The following is an 18,451-nucleotide window of genomic DNA, read 5'->3' on the forward strand; positions in this document are numbered from 1 at the left end:
TGTCGATGGATACCAATAAACATCTCAAAATATCCACAGGAGCTATGCAAGGCACTTGCAGTTATAGCATGCTTAGCAACATGCATTCCTAACACTAGTCGCGCGGTTGATGGAGTGACTTCTAAACTATGTTGGTTGAATTGTCACGTCGATGACCTTCATTCATTAACTTGTCGTGAATTAATGTGTTTTCAGTGGTGTGTCGTTGGATTTCACTGTAAGTAAATTAACAAAATTGTGGCCGGCCTGTCTCTTGCAAGTTGTAGTGCCAATTTCCTACCCCCAGAACCGTAGGGTCGGACGTCCGCCCAGCTGGGAGTACCGATGTCCGCTGTCGAATCCAGGGGACTCCCACGGCCCAGGTGTTCTGGCATGCCTGGTGCAGTTCACCTTGTCACTGATGTTAAACTCTGTGAATTTTACCGTTAACAATCATCCTATTCCATGATATGTTACCTTTCATGAATATGGTGGATATTCATCTGAAACCGACAAAATCACCACCTCTTTTTATTAATTATAATTAATAATTTATCTCAGTAATGAGATGTTGCTCATTGTTCTTGCAAGTTGTATGACTGGCAAAATTACACCTTTTCTTTGGTAAACCTGAATTAGGCCTAGGCCTAAAGGGGCATGAATCCATAGCATTTAAGAGTTTTGGTCTACTTTAATTAGGGCCTAGTCTGTTATTCAATATGAAATTAAGTTCTCTTTTTGTGGCAAGCTTTGATTTTTTTAACTAGGGCCTACCCCATTTCTGGCATGTCAGGGGTAAGTTTAAACTAATGCTTTGTACAGGTTTTATTTGTACATGTACATATATTTCGATTTTCCCCCATATTTGTGTGCATAACAAGGCTCAGTAAAATTTTTAGTCATTACAGTGACAGGATATCAGAAGAAACTCTCATTTATAAAATTAGCAGAATTCTAAATGATGTTTATAAAAATGCATTTGTTCTGGTGTGAAACTGTGTTCAGGGTTAACATGGTTAGAGAGAGGACAAGGGTGGATAACAGCCTTTTTAAAGTGTCTTTAGAATATTCCCATTTCATTCAGGAGGTGATTGCAATAGTTATGAAGTTATGAAACAATTTCATACTTCCATACAGTGATGGTGGATAATGTGCAGTGACATGTTAATAGTGTCTTCTGAAAATAACAATTTTAGAGGGTATAATATTGTCCATTTGGGATGGAAAAAAACATGATGTTTTGTTAAAACCGTACTAGGTAAAAGAGCTTGTGCCAGCTTTGTGTTTTTATGCATGCATGGCACTTGTAAACGTACCATTGGAAGGTCTGGCCCAGCTCACCCTAACACCCAAAAACCTGGCGGACTTCAACTTCAACTAAAGACACTTTGTAACTCTGCAACAATATACTCCACTTGAAGCTCCTCAGCAGCTGATCCCAGCTGATATTTTGTTGGACTTTGACGTTCAAATACAACAGTATCACAGACTGGAACATCCTTGGAGAAACTGTCGCCACTATGTATTTTGACACCTCGCAGTAGTGACCACCATTTCATGAAGCCCCTGCCTTTAACTTACTCCCTGCCCATCGTGGGAGTACATGTAATTTTTTCCCTTGTCTGTCTCTTTTCGAACAATATTTTCAGTTTTTCAATGATTTATTCATTTCAGACAGCATCCAAGAGGGCAAGCAGCAATTGCAGGATAGCTTCTCTCAGCTGATCAGCCCCCGGCAATGGCTGAGGTCAACAGTTCAGACCTGGTACATCTAGAGGATGGGAGTAAGGTCGTCAGAGTGCCAGACCTGGTGAACGAGAAGAGCCATGTGGTGTTTGCGCAGTGCACCTCGGCACCGCTATCTCCAGACAAGCCTTACTTCAGGGTGAAAGTGGTCCAGCTGGGTTTGTACCATCTCATGACCTTAACCCTTCTGAGTATAAGTGAAATTCACAGAGAATTATGTCTGATGTAACACTGTTAGGGGTTCATGAAGTTGTATCGTGCACTTTGATACATGCACCTGGTGATACATGGTCTGGTGAGGAGGTATCTGCCGTGCAGTAGGTTTAAAGCTGCTTTCAAGTGTGACTCATACTGTCATTGATTTCAATTGACTGGAAGTCAATCAGTGTTCCGTTGAATTTTTCTACATATCTCTCCTTTTATTAGTAATATACATCCTGAACATGCATTGTTCATTTATTGGGTCCACTTTTCTTAGGACATATGCAGGTAGATATGTAGCTGGTGTCATAATCATAATGAGAAACTGTTTCTGACTTCTAGCAAAAGAAGCTGTCATCGCCATTGGCATCAGCCAAGAGACAGACTTGGATGCAGAGGACGTAGAAGACGATGAGGTGGACAGGCCCTCTAAGAGGAAAAGTGATGCGGTGGTCTACTTCAGCGATGACGGTAGCATCGCCAGCCCAGCAAGAAAGGGCTCCAAGGAGTTCGTTCAGACCTTTGGTCAAGGTATGAACTGGTACCCTCTGTGTTGTGAGCAGAATCTGATATTGTTGCACTGGTGAACACAGAATGTTTAACAAACAGAAGTGTTTTTCTGTGCCTTGGGAGACAATAAGCAGGCAGTACAGCAAGAGAATAAGCTCCCCTCTGGTCTGAACCTTGTGAGTCTGATGAAGCCTAGGTCAGGTAGCCACAGATATCATGATATCACCCGACTCTGAAAATATTCATTTTCTATTCTCTGAACATTGTTTTTGATTAATATTTAGATATTGGTCATGTTAGCAATGGTCAGGTTTTTACAGGTGCAGTGTAATTTTATTTATGATAACAAATCTGCTATGCTAGATGTCAGTCCTGTGCTATTTGAGTTTTCATAGCTACGTGTAATTGGTAAGGTTTTGTATTGACTTCTCTATATTAAACAATACTGGTAGCACCAACGTAGGGCTAGTTTGCAACTCGCATTGAAAACTCTCATATGTTATCTGATTCTGTTGAATGTAGCGAGAAAGTCTCAGTTAACGAGTGTTGGGTTAGAGTTGAGACCAGATAGCACATATACTTTTTTTCTCTATTAGGCGATGTGGTGGGTCTGTACATTGACTACCACTCCAAACACAAGTCGTTAGTCTGTGTGCTCAAGAATGACCAGCTTGTTCACCGGCGCTGGCTAGCCCTGAAAGAAGACCTCCTGCTGCCTACCGTCAATGTGTGGTGGGGGACGGCAGAGCTGCACGTGGACTGGCTCAGCTCGTCCCCACCAGTCTCGTCACAGGTAAGGATGATGCAACTGGATAGTCACCAATCCAGGGTGTGTTTTCATGGCCCCCGACTAGAAACTTGTTTTGGGACGTCAAAAAAAACCCAAGGACCACGCCTGCTAAAACACAGAACCGGAACTGGCTATGTCATCCAAGAGAGAGAGAAAAGTGCAGTGTAGTGCAAGGCAGCAGACGACACTTTTGACAAACATCATTGTCACTCATTGTTAAGCCTAGTTCCTACAACTGCTGCCGTCTCTTGTCATATTCTGATACAAAGTGCCTATTTGCTTCACTCTACATGTATGTGACAAGATATTGTTGACACATAACTCTATTATTTTTGAGACATCAAAATATTAACTATCTGCTTATTTTCTGCTACTTGGTACTGGAGCTGAGCCATCTATAACCATCACACAGGCATAACTGAAGTTGCAAAAGTGCCTACGTAATGACCGCAGCAGAGACATGTTTCTGGCTGCAGTCACTAAAACCCGCTCTGAAAAATCCTTGCATAAACATAATACAGAATTTCAGGGCTCTCAATCCTGAGGTTTGAGAGTCCCAAATCATGCAAGAAAGTATTGTAGCACTGAAACAGCACCTCCGACACTTCCGTAGTACTTCACCTTACAGACTATCAACTGCCTAGTGTTGAGCTCTACACACCCTTTCCACATCTGTGCCAACAGACTTCTGAAACAGTATATCACTTCAGAAAGTTGGACTTCTCTTAGTTAAGTCTTTACTTAAAATATGAATTTCCCAGGTGCAAACTGTTGAAGCAAAATCTTAGTTAGAATTTACCAGAAAATTTCAAACTTGGCTGACGTTTGACAGCATCCTTTATGGGTATACTTTGGGTCATTTTGTAGGTTTACGTTGGCCTGATTTTGTTTTACATTGTTCTCAGATTTTGGTGTCTTTTTAACTCTGGCATGAGGTGTGGCAGAGTCAGTAGTTTAACAAACTTTTTTTTTTCATTTTCCAAAGTCAGTTTTGTATCTCTGATGCTGTGTCTACTAGACCTGTGTGATTGGCCTCTTATTTGCCAAGGACTCAGATGTTTTTCCATCACGCTCTTTCTGTAGGAGAACCTGTCTGACTGGAACATGCCTGACACTGTGACAGCGGATGACAACCTATTGAGCCTACGCACATCATCAAAAGTGGCCGCTATCCAAGCACCCTTCCCTCTTCATAAAAGTAAAAGAGAGTTGTTGTAAATTAATTGTTCGTTTCTAAATGAAAAAAAAATCTGACTACGAAAACAACTCACAAGATCTTTGTGTTAGTTTCAGTGATGAGTATTTCAATAGATATGGAAAATAGGTCGAAGCTGTAAATGTTTACTCCTATGAGATATATGTATTTATCAGTACATCACACCAGCTGATATTTAGCAATTGTTGAAGGCTTTGATATTGGATATGGAGTTTTTTACACCTGTGGGATGCATTGCCCCCTGGGGATTAAAAAAAGTCCCACTCCAGAACAGACAACAAAAGACCACACATGGTTTTTGACCACACATGGTTTGAACTAAGCCCTGGTAGTGTAACTCCTGAGCGTTTCAGTCAGATATGAAATTGAGAGGTTTCAGAAATTCTTTGTTACAAGGTATTTAGCACATGATGTTAAAGATGACATTTGAGTCACATAGAGTTTACATATTGCAGTTCCTCCCAGTAGGTCACCCCTGATTTTTTAATGGTTTCACCATCTTGTGTAGGCTCCACCCAGTACCTAGAGATGACCATTGTGTCAATGGGGGAGGAGGCTACGGTTGGCCCTGTGATTGGTCTCACCTCAGCCCTCCTGGATGACACTAAGCTGCCAGGTACAATGATGGAGGCCGTTGGATATAGTGGAGCAGATGGGACAGTTTACTTTGAAACTGCAGAAAATGGTAAACCTTCCTTTCATTTTAATGAATTCATATTTTTCTCCAGGCTGAGGAAAGAATAGTTTGAATTTTTTGGTCTCAAACCTGATTATCCACAGAAGAATTATGTCGATGAACAAGTTCTGTTGGCATTAGGAGAAGATTATCGTGCACATGAGCTCTCAAAAGCTGATTATTATGTTGCATCGAAATGCTCTTCCATGCGTGAAAATTAGGAGTTAGTGCTCTAGTTATAAACTGCTACAATAAAAACAACTGATTAGATGGTTTTTGAAAAAAGGAAAGCTTTAATTGTTCTATATAAAACAGCCACCAAGCTAGGGGAGAACTGTACTTGTGGGGTAGGAGATACTATGGGCTGTGGTCTGGTGTTTGTGGAGACTGAAGTGGCCAACCCGAGGCTGCCGACCAACGTCATCGTGTACTTCACCAAGAACGGTCAGGTGGTACACCAACGCTCGCTTGATCAACCAATGGGAGGCTTCTACCCTACCATCGGTCTAGCCTGCCAAGGTATGAAACTTGAAATACTCCATTCTGTAGCATTTCTCCTGTTTGTTGTGTTTGATTCATGTGAAGACTGTGCATGAAAATACCTTTTGACACATCCCTTTCATTGCATCTTTCTGTCCCATTTCCTTTAGTTCCAATCTTTTAGTCACCATTGCTAAGGGATTTGAGGTCCTGCAAGTTACATGTACCATACCCAGCGCTAGACTGGCGTACAAATTCTAGTAAAAACACCTGTCATTTCTCATATTTTTAAAAACACATGTTGTGAAATTGATTGTGGATGTTGTTCATTATTAATTGTAATTGCTAATTCACCACATTTTTAACAATGAGACACCACTGTAACAGTTGAAATAATGAAGTTAAAAAGAGCCAATCAAAGTTAGTTTTGTTAAAAAAAGGCCCATCGGGTCAAGGGAAAATTCCTGCGGGCTAGTAAAACACATAAAGTGCCTGGCATGCTAGTTATAAAAAAAAAATTTAGGCCGAGGCCTGCCAAACCAGATTTACATGTTTATTGGCAAACGGTGATGTCGTTGGTACTGAGTGAACTACATTGCAGACTGTGCAGAATGTATCACTGAGTGTGTAAATAACACACACAGCATCTTTGCATGAGTTGACATATGCATGGTGAAGACAATTTGAGTACACATCTTCTGGTTGTTGAGTCCTCGGTCATGTGCCATTGAGTTTGAGTTCTGTTCCACAGTAATTAGAAACTCTGCTGCAGTTGAACAAATGCCAGAACTCGTAGGTTGATGCAGGGATTTATTCAGCTGGGGATTTTTTTCAGGATTGAGTTAGGTGTTGCATTGTGAGTCTTAAAAGCAAATTAATTGTGAGTCTTAAAAAGGAGATTATGTGGCTCGAAACTCAAGAGCAACTGTGTTAACAGACGCTCATTTTGTTAGGTTTTGGCACAGCTATGAAATTTGTCCCCCATTTTGACTCTAATGCTAGCATTTTTCCTGGAATATATTATATATGTATGTCTGGCCTGCATTGTGTGGATTGTGGTTAATGTCATGATGATATTTTGTATTCTGCAGGTTGCACTGTCAGAGTAAACACTGAGTGCCCGGAGCCGACCTCGCTGGATGTCAGCGCATGGAGAGCTGAAGCCATCAAGAAGGCCATGCGTTTTGGTGGATTTGGCTTAATCAGTACGTCATATGAAAAATAACAGGATTGCCCTAAGGCTTAGTGCAAACGTGAAAGCAGACGCCAGTATGAGTATGTTGATATTGTGAAAACATTGCAAAATTTGACAGGTTAACTCGTGTCAGTTTTAAATTATAAAAAAACTCTGATACTGTTCTCCAGGTTCCAAACAGTCCACAGGACCGAAGCACATCGAAGGAGAGACATCGGGCAACTTTCGCTTCAATGAGCTGCTGGGGGTGCCCTCCGATAACGTGATCAGACTGAAGGAGAAAACCTCCAGAATGCAGCTGATTCAGCTGCTGAAAACGATGACACCAGATCAGCCCTACTTCACCGTCACCATCACCGAGGAAGGTTGGTGTGGAGGGGGATGTTACTCAGTCGTAAGGATTCTCTCACAGTATGACTAAAGGCTAGGCACCGTCGATATCGTATTTTGGCCGATACCGATATATCAGGTTTTTTATATTCAATATTTATTAATATCAATATTATTGATGTATCAAATTTTATTCATTTTAATTTTCAAGGTATTAAAACAGGCGTAAATTGCTTAATTGTTTTAAGGGTACACCCCTACACCGTAATTGTGTGATTCAATTCACTTTTGCTACATGTTCTAGCATCCGTATTGTGTACATTACCTACATGGGATGGGATACTCGCTGCTGTGCATAGCGATATCAGCACGTGGTGCTAGACTAGGTACGTTTGGTTGGCAAATCTCTGTTTTGGAGGATAAATTGTGGGATTTTTTCGAATTATTGAGTGGGAGACTGAAATAGGTGACTGAATTTATTCTTCAAATGTTGCCGTATAAGCCACCCAGAGTATAAACTACAAGGACAATTTTTACTCAACGTGAGAACCGATGTAAGTCGTGGCATATCAAAAATTACAGTAATGTGACCATGCACTTGTGTATTTTTAAATAAAGTTCGCTCCTCAGTAGCGATATTTTCAATATATTTTTTAATATCGATGTTTTTGAAGTTTTGATACTTTCAATATTTTCACAATTTCTCCAAAATCTGATATTTTCGATATATCGATATTAACAAATAACTAAAATCGGCGATATCGATGTCAAACCCATATCAATAATATATGTCGACGATGCTTACTAACGGCTTTATGAAATCACTGCCGTAGGGTATCTTGATACCAAATTCTCACTCTTGAACAAACTTAGGCGAAAGCCAGACCTTGAAGGAGGTTAAGATTTGGTAACAACACATCTTGTAATTGCGAGCAAAACATGACCATTAAATGAGTACCTCCAAAGGGAAAATTGGATTCAATCAAGTTGCTTCAGTACCATAATCTCTTGCAATTAGGATCAAGTACACTTTCTGCAGTTCCATGATATTACCATTTTTCCCTTTGTTGATTCTGAATGGAATCCCAACTCGCTAGGTGCAGTCTAAATGACCAAAAATCCTGCAGGCCCGTCGCCAGTTTGGGGCATCAGGGCAGAGGACCACATTACCAGCTAGGGAGCACATCACAAGAACTACCGATAATTTTGATGCTTATGCTTTATACCCTATGGGGGCCTGAAAGTCTGCAGGACTGAAAATCACTGTGGACAAAATGCATCTTCAGTAATTGTCTTGAGTATAGTTACATACTGACTTGGTTACGTGCAAATCACTGGGGTTGAACAAGATCAGACAATTTGCCTCTGAAGTATTGAGAAATCACTTGTCACACGCGAATAAACAACTAAACGTTAGTCCAGTGTATTGAAAGTGTCCAGCCTCCTTCCACTGTTTGCACAGATGTGGACGGCAGAGTTGTGATGGGCATCAGTCGCAGTGGACAAAGCGTCGGCGTACTACCCGGCGATGTACTAGACACAGTGGGCTATTCCTGTGAGGGTGCAATCTATAATGGTGTTGATAGGTTCAAGACAGAGAAATACACTAAAGGTAAGTTTGCATGGGCAAACAGAGCACCTGTTTCAGTGTTAGTGCACTAAAAGCACCATTGTGTTTAGCATTTAGCCTATATACACATGACAACATTTGGAACAGGATAGAGCAAATTTTTGTTTCCTTTTCCCTGAAACCAAGCTTTTTGACTTTCAGATTCGTTTGAAATAACTGGCAGAATTAGCAAATTTTTGTTCTGTCGTGGAACATCATTTTAAACATCATATAACGTAATGATAAGAACTACTGGTTACTTTAGTGATTGTCACTTTAGTGACCTGTCCTGCGTATGCCACTTTTTTCTCGATGGCTCACCCACTGAATTGCCTTCTCAACTTTAGGAGATGAAGTTGGGTGCTTCGCGGAGTATTTCGGTGAATCGGTCAAGATTGTGCAATTTGTCAAGAATGGCCAGCTGGTGGGTCTGACCCCTCTGACCGGCGGGAGTCAGGATATCTACCCCAGCCTAGGTTTTGTGGGGGAACCCTGTGCTGTGAGGGTGTCATGGCCGGACACTAGACCCACCCCTCCTGGCACATTTTCCAAGGTACTTTTTATAAATTGATTTGTTTATTGCAACCATACTGGTATCTGACAAGATTGGTCGGATTTTGTAAGTGGGCAGTAACAGAAAAAAAAAGATCAAAAATACTTTGAATGCCATCATGAATACGAGAGAGGGACATTGAGAAATAAAACCTGAGACAAAAGAAGATGGAAGAATTAAAATGTTACAATTAATGAAGATTTTTAGGAACGTGATAGTATTTTTATGTCTGTTGTCATACATGGGGGGGGGGAATACATCTGTTTTGGATTCCCAAATGTACATGTATACCTTAACCCTAACAGTCTTCAATCCTCCAACAGGTGAAGGATTGAGGACTGTTAAGGTTAATCTATTGTCTGTGTATTTAGGAAGAAGGTAGTAGGTTGTTATTGGGTTTCTGGTCTGATAATGTCTCTAATTTTAGAGACTGAGAAGCGCTCTCATTATACGATACACCCGGAACCAGAATACCCAAAGCCCCAGAGTGCGCCGTTGCATGCTTATGCTCCTCACGAGCTTCATTACTGTCAGGACGTGGTCTCGAGGTCATCTGGCAGTCACCTTTTAACTCCAGAGCTGGTCTTGTACAGTAGCAATGATGGAGCTCTTTCAACTATTACACCTCGGCTTTGGAATTGTGGTCCACATGATCCGTGAGGCGTTACTACATCTCAAACTTCACACAGAGACTCCAAAGGCATCTTTTTGTGCTGATGTTGCCCCTCATCTGAGTTGCTTTCTTTACTTCAACAGTTTCTTGGAATAATTCCCATAGAAAGTGGGGGTTGGAAATGTATCATTTTTAGTATTGGTTATGTGAGCAAGCTCGAATGTGTGTACAGAAATGTTTAAAAGTTGGGTGTGTTTGATCCATACTTTCAAGCTTGCATATTTTTGGTAAATGAATAATGAATGATTTTTGCAACTGAATAATATGCTCTGCTTTTTGACATCACAGTCGTGTTTTTCCTACAAGTGGCTGCTAAAACTAGAGTTGGCCGTTGGTACAAAAATAAAAGAATAATTCACAGAGTGTTCAAAATCCCATGCAGGTATCAGAAAATTAGATAATAACACACATGCAGTACTGCTAAATGGAAATAGGACCCTATTTAAAATCAATGGGACAAATGTCCATTTTGAACAAATTGGAAGAAAAATAAAAAACCGACCAACAGGTGATATTTCTGCAAACTTTGGCCGCCCATACAAATTGTAAGCAAAATGAGAGTGGTCAATAAAATAATTAAGCACGAAACTCCGGTTCTCTTAATTTAATACTCCAGGAGGATGAAGTAACATTACAATGAGCTACAGTGTGTCACTGTCACTTAAGGTTATTTGGGGCAGTTCAGTGTGGTTCGTAGTTGACACCCTCATACCAAATGGTATTCCTCTCACACGACGACTTGGCAGGTGTTATGACTGTTGCACACACACACACTGTTAAATGTGTGAAATCTGCGTAGCTGAGTAATAGCATGTTCGTATATGAATCTGTGCTGTACCATTCAAGGGAAAAAGAAGCAAGATATCAACTGTCAGGTTTGAAAGTGGGCCCATTGAGGCAAATGCTGAGTGGCATAGGCTTTTCATATTTGTTCTTCAAATTGACATCTCTATTCCTTATTGTGATAGGACATGCTCTCCAACTGGATGAAGAGTACCGGGCTTTGCGTGCGTGACTTCCAACTCAGCGTGCAGAAGAAGATGAGAAAGTTGAAAGCCATGTGTCTCCGATCACCTCAACCTCTTACCAGGGGTGAGTTTATTCCTGGATTGAATGGCAAGAAGATTGTGGTCTGATCTTCTTCAGGATGTTAAATGTACATTACCTGTACTGTATTTGATAAAATAACAACACAAAATCAGTGATATAGCAAGCAACCATTTCTCAAGATGTTACTCATTTCACTTGCACACTGTTTCTGTTGGTCCTTCATATCTGTTGGATTGTTCTTGGCTATTTTCATTACTGGCCAGCCAAAGCCGTTGGCCATTAAGAATTGGTTAGCCACAGTTGGCCAGCCACAGTTGGTTAGCCACAGTCGTTGCACAGGCACTATTGGTTTGCCCTATCCAGAAATAGCATACATGTCCACTGGCTGCTGCTTTCAACACATGCCTTCCTTTTTCAGCCTGGAGCTATTTTGAAGTCACCATCCACTCCAAGGTGCTCTCCACTCCGGCCCAGAAGGTCAGCAAAGCCCCAGTAGTTGGGCTGACCAATGACATGGGGCTGAAACCATTCAAGAAACTGACGAATGACGAGAGGACCAGGGACATCCGATACTACTGCCACAGTAACAGCATAGGCTTCAAAGATGCTTTGTTGCATAAAAGTATGTTCATTTCATTTTCATCTTCTGGTTTTTTTGGGGGGGGCTGGGAAAGATGATTTCACTCAATTAGGAATGTATGCCACGTGCAGCATTGTTCTGGGATATTTTTGACTAAATTTTTTTTTCTGCAGATCAGTCCGATTTTAAGAAACGTTTCAAGGTGATCCCTAAATTGAAATTAGAATTTTTAAAATTTTCACAATTCTTTTGCCTGAAATGAAGCCTTATAGAGTTGGAAAGTTACACCAGTGCACCAGCGATTCAACCTAATGCAAACTGAACATGTCAGAAATATGGACTGATTTGAAAGGTATTCAAGTCATTGTTTTAATGCAGGAAAATGAAATAAGTGATGAGTGTATCACTCCCCATTTTCAAGAAGTTTCAAACTTCAGTCAAAGAAGGCAGCAGACACTGTTAAAAAATATGTTGGCCTTTTTGACTGTTAACCCTACAGCAAACATTATCTTCCTTTTCCAAAATGTTGAGTCAGTCTTTGTTGTCTTGCCCTGTCACCGTTTCCGCGCAGTGGTGTCTGTGAATGAGTACCTTGGGAATGGTGACCGACTGGGCTTTGGCATTGTCTATCCGGCCATCAAAAACCAGCCAAGTGACCGCGCCCAGCAAGTTGTGGTGGTCTACTGCACTGTGAACGGCTCAGTCATCCACCACCAAGCCATGCAGCAGCCAGAAGGGGGATTCTATCCTATCATTTCCCTCTACAAATATGGTGAGTCAGTGTGGGGAGGGTGTGGTAAGTCCCTGCCACTGGAGCTGATTTTTTTTTTCTGTGAAGTTGTGAAGTTTCCAAGAATGCTTAGCTCAGATTTTGTTTTGGCTACACAAAATCAGATTTAGCTCATGTATGTGGTATTGAGATCAGCAAGGGAAACTTGATGTAAGCGGGCATTGGAGGGAAGCAGATTTAATCCTATAAGTGCTAGGTAGGGGACTGGATCTGTGCATTAATAATCTGATGTTGTTGCAGTGCAGTTTTTTTTTTAAACAGTTTGAACCTTGGGATTTTTCCCTCTGATGTCTTGGGGTCAATCTGACACCAGTTTTATGACGTTCTCTTGAAATGTCCACTTTTTAAAGATGGGTCTGCCAAAAATGTTCTCGCTGCCATGAGCTCAGTGCAGAGGTTGACAGGCAAGGGAGTGGGAGCTACAAGTGACTGTAAACAAAATTCCATGTTTGGTTGTATTGAAACTTCACAGATGTACTCATGGATGTCTTATAACATGTGCCAAGTTTTAAAAAGATTGGTTGAAGTCTAATAGCTGAGATGAGGGTGGGTAGAATCTGTCACTGCCCCTTCTACCACTTTGAGGGTTAAGGAATTCGGTCAGACAAAGAAATCTGGATTCGATGCACAAGTATCCTCAACTTGCTGCTCTAACATGACCATGCAATCTGCATGTTAACTTGCTGGTCCGACTTGTTCCTTAAAGAGAAGACTGACTTTGACCCCTTTTTCTCTCTTTTGCAGGCAGTGAGGTTGACATTATACACAACAGTAGCCCACCCTCAATGGGCGATATAGGCAACTGGCTGGCAGATGCCGAGTTCCTGAGGAAGGAGATAGCTCGGGCTAAGAAAGATGCTGGTAAGGATGACAGTTTACAGAGACACTGAAATTCACAATAAAAAATTCAGTGAATAAAAGAAGAAATATGGATTCCATGCACAAGTATCTACCGGCTCAACAGAGACAAAGAGACTATACAAGACACTCGACTGCCATTGCTGCCATGTTCGTGGTGTATATGAATAAGCTACAGTTTATACACATTCGGATGAAAATTAGTGGTGCATGCTCCTCACCACTTGCATAAATGGTATGCATTGTTTGCCCGTGCTCTGTTTCTGTACACTGGAGCTCTAAACACATATTACCAATTTCAATTCACACTTTGCCCAGCCGGAGACCACAGGCAGACCGCGGAGGAGAGACAGGCCCGTCCAGCCTCCCCAGTCGAACGTACTGAGAACCATCTCAACAAGTACAAGATATACATCTACTGCGACCCCGTGCGCTACAATGAGGCCACGCATATCCAGTCAAGGTGGGTAGTAGTGTGCTGTAGGTAGCTGTGACCGAGCATTCTTGTAAACAATGTCACCACCACCCTGGTAGGATTTAGATAACTTTATAATATTTCCGAGAAGCAATCTCTTTGAGCCTCTGCTAAGTCAAGTGGATAGCGAGTTGAATTTTGAGCTCGTGGTCCCCAGTTCAGTGCTGTGTTTTTTGTTTTTGGTTTTGTATTTAGCTATTTTTTCTCCTAATAGGTTTGTCGAGAAAGTGATTGGTCAGGTTCAACTTGGTCTCAATTTGCATTTTGCAGGGTCTGTACAGTGCAAATTTTATCTGCTACCCGTAAAACCTTTTCATCTCAATTGGTTTGTCTTCAGATTTTGTGTTGTGATTTTCAAGTGCATTTTGGTGCTTTTTTGTTTTATTATGCTGATGATTGTTCCCATATTCTGGATGGTGTCATTTCGGAAAGAACACCTTAATTTTGCATTGATTTTGAACAAATTCTGGAATTTTTTATTTTTGTGCTGGCTGAAATTTCCTTTTCTTTTGCTTTTTTTTGGCCGTGTACATTTAAGCACATGGTAATAAGCTAGTGAGCAACCCTTTCATAGAAATGTTCTCAGTGACCAAATTTTTGGTTCACAATTTAAACTGGAAAACCTAAAAAATCAGTAATTTTATCCATAACTTGATGTCACAGCAAGTTACCCACAGTTGCCCAGGAAAGCATGTTCAGTTTTAAGCATTTTAAAAAAGGGTACTTTTCATTACGGTTATAAAGCCAAAAGGGATGCCAAATAGAGTGTTACGTTGTTTGGAAACTATGACTCAAAACAAATTAATTGATTGGAGCCGGTAAGCACCATGCTGATTGCCACAATCCTTTCACCCGACATGTCCTGCCATCAGGCTGGAGACAAAAGGCTTCAACACGGTCCTGCCATCCAGGGATGCCCTGAACAGCTCCAGCCTGAGCAGCGATCAGGTGGCCGCTATCCGGACCTGTGACTCCCTAGTGTGTTGCGTTGGGCCAGAGATCAGCACCAGCCAGCGGGCGCTGGCCACCCTGGACCTGTGCAAGGAGAGCAGTAGGCCCATACTGCCCTGCATCCTGACCCATGTCGCCTGGCCACCTGAGGGACTGACGCAGGAGCACTTCCAGATGCTGACGTTGGATAAGATAGGTAGGGTTTTATGAAGATTTGGTCAGGTTGAACTAGTCAAACTGGCCTGAAGCATAATATATGCAAACTTAATCCAATCTGAAACCAGATCTAAGCTCCCCAAATATGACCTGACCTGACCCAAAACAAAAATTAAGGTTAAACTGACAAACTGAGCCAGTCAAAAAAAAAACCTGAATACCTTGCCTAAACAAATTGGTCTTCAAGCCATGAACTTTTTTGCCTGACCTTGTCTGTGTTGCTTGAATTCTTTGGAAAGAGCAACATGAGAACTAAAAAATAATGCAATGTTTCGTGTTTACTGTCCCAGTCTGAGTGTTGAAATGAATACAGCAGGAAAAACATGCATCTTGGTCCTCCCGGGCACTCCGACTGTCATAATAATGGGCTGAGAGAATGTCCAACCTACTTGGGTTTTTTTTTTTCAGTTTTTGGCTTAACTGAACTGACCTGACCAAAAACTCACAAACGTAGAACTGAAGCTGATCTGACCCAGCCAAAATGCCTGAAGTCACAAGTGGCAAAGATGCTTTTATTTTTTATACTTTTTTAAAGATAACACTGAGGTCTTTCCAGAACTTTTTCGATCAGTAACCTCTATATGGTGTGAGCTGACATACATTTTATTTTGAAATGGTTCTAACACATACAAAGAATCAAAGAACACCGACTTAACCATTTTCTAAAGTCTTAGCCATTGTCTTAAGTCTTAGTCTTTTCACCATGCAATATTATCAGAAAATTATTGATCTTTGCTCATGTAGAGATGACAGAGGATTTTCACTGGGGCGTAGAGCAGGTCGGAGAGAAGACCCTTAACCTGAGGGGCAAAGGTTACAATGGCAAGCTCATCAAGGTGGAGCTGGGCGACGCAGCCGAAATGCTGTACACTGACGCTCAGGTTGGTCCACCTTATCTAATTAGCACTGATGCTGGTCAGAGCATCTGTGCCTTGTAGATTGGCTCTGTAAGACTCTATTATATTCCACTGTTTTATGACAGTTGATCATCAGTCCTTCATCATCTCATTCCATTGACTGCAGTTTGTAGAATTAAAATAAACTAGCCATTGACAATTGGTATCGTAGTTTCTTGTATACTTTACTATGTGCTTCATGCCCGTACTATATACTATAAAAATTATAAGTTTTCCAAACGTTGTATATTTTTTGGGGGGGGATGAAGGGATCAAACTAATATTTAAAACAGAAGTACACCACGTCATGTTGTACTTCACTGACTCACAGGATTTCTTGATAAAAATATGAGGCATTGGGAGTTTTAGTTGCTGTTTGAAAAAATACTAATTTGCCTTGACTTAGAGAGAGAGACAGGGCATCTCTACATTTTGAGGTTCATACCTTTAGATGTATTTGCCTTCAACAAAATTGCTTGCATGTTTATAGTGTCCAAAACATGTCTGCACAGCTCTCTTGGACCAGGTTTATATCACCCTGGGCAAGGAATTTTGAGCTTACGTGATCATAAGCTCAATTGACGATGATTTGTTCTGTGCTTACAACACTGACAGTGAAATTCTGCATGAACCGTACACCATCGGTTCCTTAGTCATAGAATGTTACATGTATACTTCCGAAAAAGAACAATCTTCCTCTCCTCGGAAAAACAAGCAGTCATTATTGAGTGAGGAAAAGTTCAAAACCTTTTTTTTTTAAACAGAAAGGAAATAAGACTAGCAACAAGGTGAGTGATCCAGATGCACTCAAGGCGGCTATGGAAGATGCTGATCAAAGGAAGGCCACGTCCTTTGGCAACACCTCCCCTAATGGTTCCCCGTCAGGATCCACACCCAGGGACAAACCCCAGGACAGACCCCAGAGTGTCAAACCATCAGGCAAACCCGACCGGGCCTCCTCAGGTAAACCCAGGGCCAAGTCGGCTGGGGCTGGAGGTCAAGGGTCCGGGGGCATCCAGAAATCCAAAATGTGCTCCATCTTGTGAAATTCTGTCCACCTTGGTTTCTCTGTGAAACGTCTCTAATTTGGGGACCTAGGTAACAAATTCCCAAATTAAAGACAAAATGTGGAAGTTTGTGAGTGCAGCAATCATGGTTGTACTGAATGCTACAAGATTCTGTTTGATTTTTGTTATAATGTGAGTACTGTGGCTATTTTGGAAGAAGGAACTGATGCATTGATGAGCTTTTGTTAAAAATATTCTTGAAATGACAAACTTGGTTTGTTAAAACCCAACTTGAGAGCTTTTTATACTGTATAAATTTGGAATTGAAATCATTTCAGTGGTTATGTTTAAAAGAGTAAAGTGCAGGTACAACTGCACTGAAAGTGTTCACCTTGTGAAATTAGGCACACTGTTTTAGGAATATACCATTTTTTTATATAGAAGGACCTGTACAGAGCAGATATTTATAGCATTTGTTGTCATTAGCACTGTCGTTAGAGAAAGGAAATGGCCTGGTGCAATAGGAATGCATTTCCTGTGTGGAATTCGATTAACCTACTGTAAGAACTTTAGGTCTCTGACCATATCTAACACTAGTTTGAATCAGTTCTATTTTTATGACCAAGATACGTTTCTGAATTTAGGGTATGCAACACCCATCTTTTTGTGAATTTAGTTGTACACAGTTGTGCAAGTTTTGTGGTCTGAATATCTTTTATCACGAAGACCAAAATTATGAAATGCATATTAAGTTTTGAGAGTTTCATTTTTTTGTTTTGTATTGTCCGTCCTGACAAATACATGTTATCAATCCATTTCTCATTGGCTTTGATTTCAAAGCCAACACTCCTGTAAGCTGGCATGTTTGTCATCTGCACCATTCAATTTAGGTCATAGTTGTGCTGTCTTTTGATATTAGTCTTGTTAAGTTGTTAGTCTTGTTATCACAAAAGCACCTCTATTCAAACAGGCAGGGACCAAATTGATTTCCCTCAGTGCAATAATCATTTGGGTGCACTGAACTGCTGAGGTGAAAATATTACATGTACATCACAACTTTATGAGCTAGTTGACTCTAAGCTGAGAACCAGTCACATGAAATCCACATCAAGTGGCATTTTTTGGTTGGTAGTCCGCTTTTGCCTTGCATACTTTTTTCTGTGCTCACCTTTTGGTGCAAAAAGCATACACTGAATCAGCTGACTTAATTCTATTGGACTTGGGCCGTGATTTATCTCAGTGATGCAACCTAACAGGCCCAATCGGCATTCAGGTTTCAAGTCTTGTCTCTGATCACATGGAAAAGGCAAAAATTATGGGCATTAAAATGATAAATTATTGCATGTGTATTCAACTTTGCTTGGCACTCAGTTCTATTGAGCAGCATTCCCTGCTGTTAGTTCTATGGAGTCAGAGCTCAGGTATTGGTCAGTGGAATGTACGCAGTGCAGCAAAAGAGTTATCCATGCTTGCTGTGTGATGGTTTTCAGGTGGTTAGTACCGTTTAAATATAGCAAATGAAGGAATATAATTTGCCAGCATGACAAACATAATGAATTTGTAACAGAAGTATATGTACATGGAGTTTTAAAACCCGAACCCAAAATAGCACTGGTAGGTGTGGGAGGAACGTGTACTTTGTCACAAAAATGAATAAAAGTTGTCTTCCA

The 18,451-nt window shown here is 41.0% G+C and overlaps 1 protein-coding gene across 1 annotated transcript; it reads left to right on the forward strand.

Moving 5' to 3' along the window:
* Positions 1-30: 30 nt before the first annotated feature.
* On the forward strand, positions 31-17,719 carry LOC147795523 (uncharacterized). Its single transcript, XM_087131723.1, has 19 exons — positions 31-217; positions 1,654-1,883; positions 2,269-2,457; positions 3,033-3,229; positions 4,310-4,424; positions 4,951-5,127; positions 5,434-5,637; positions 6,690-6,803; positions 6,964-7,158; positions 8,586-8,735; positions 9,080-9,285; positions 10,927-11,050; positions 11,427-11,630; positions 12,160-12,360; positions 13,123-13,239; positions 13,555-13,699; positions 14,584-14,858; positions 15,623-15,759; positions 16,539-17,719. Exons 2-19 carry the CDS (start codon positions 1,718-1,720, stop codon positions 16,818-16,820), a joined length of 3,198 nt encoding a protein of 1,065 aa, XP_086987849.1. The 5' UTR covers positions 31-217; positions 1,654-1,717; the 3' UTR covers positions 16,821-17,719.
* Positions 17,720-18,451: the final 732 nt, after the last annotated feature.

The sequence above is a fragment of the Acanthaster planci genome, unplaced genomic scaffold, assembly GCF_054643075.1.
Source record: "Acanthaster planci isolate LZ-2023a unplaced genomic scaffold, COTS_SCS Contig9, whole genome shotgun sequence".
NCBI classification, from domain to species: domain Eukaryota; kingdom Metazoa; phylum Echinodermata; class Asteroidea; order Valvatida; family Acanthasteridae; genus Acanthaster; species Acanthaster planci.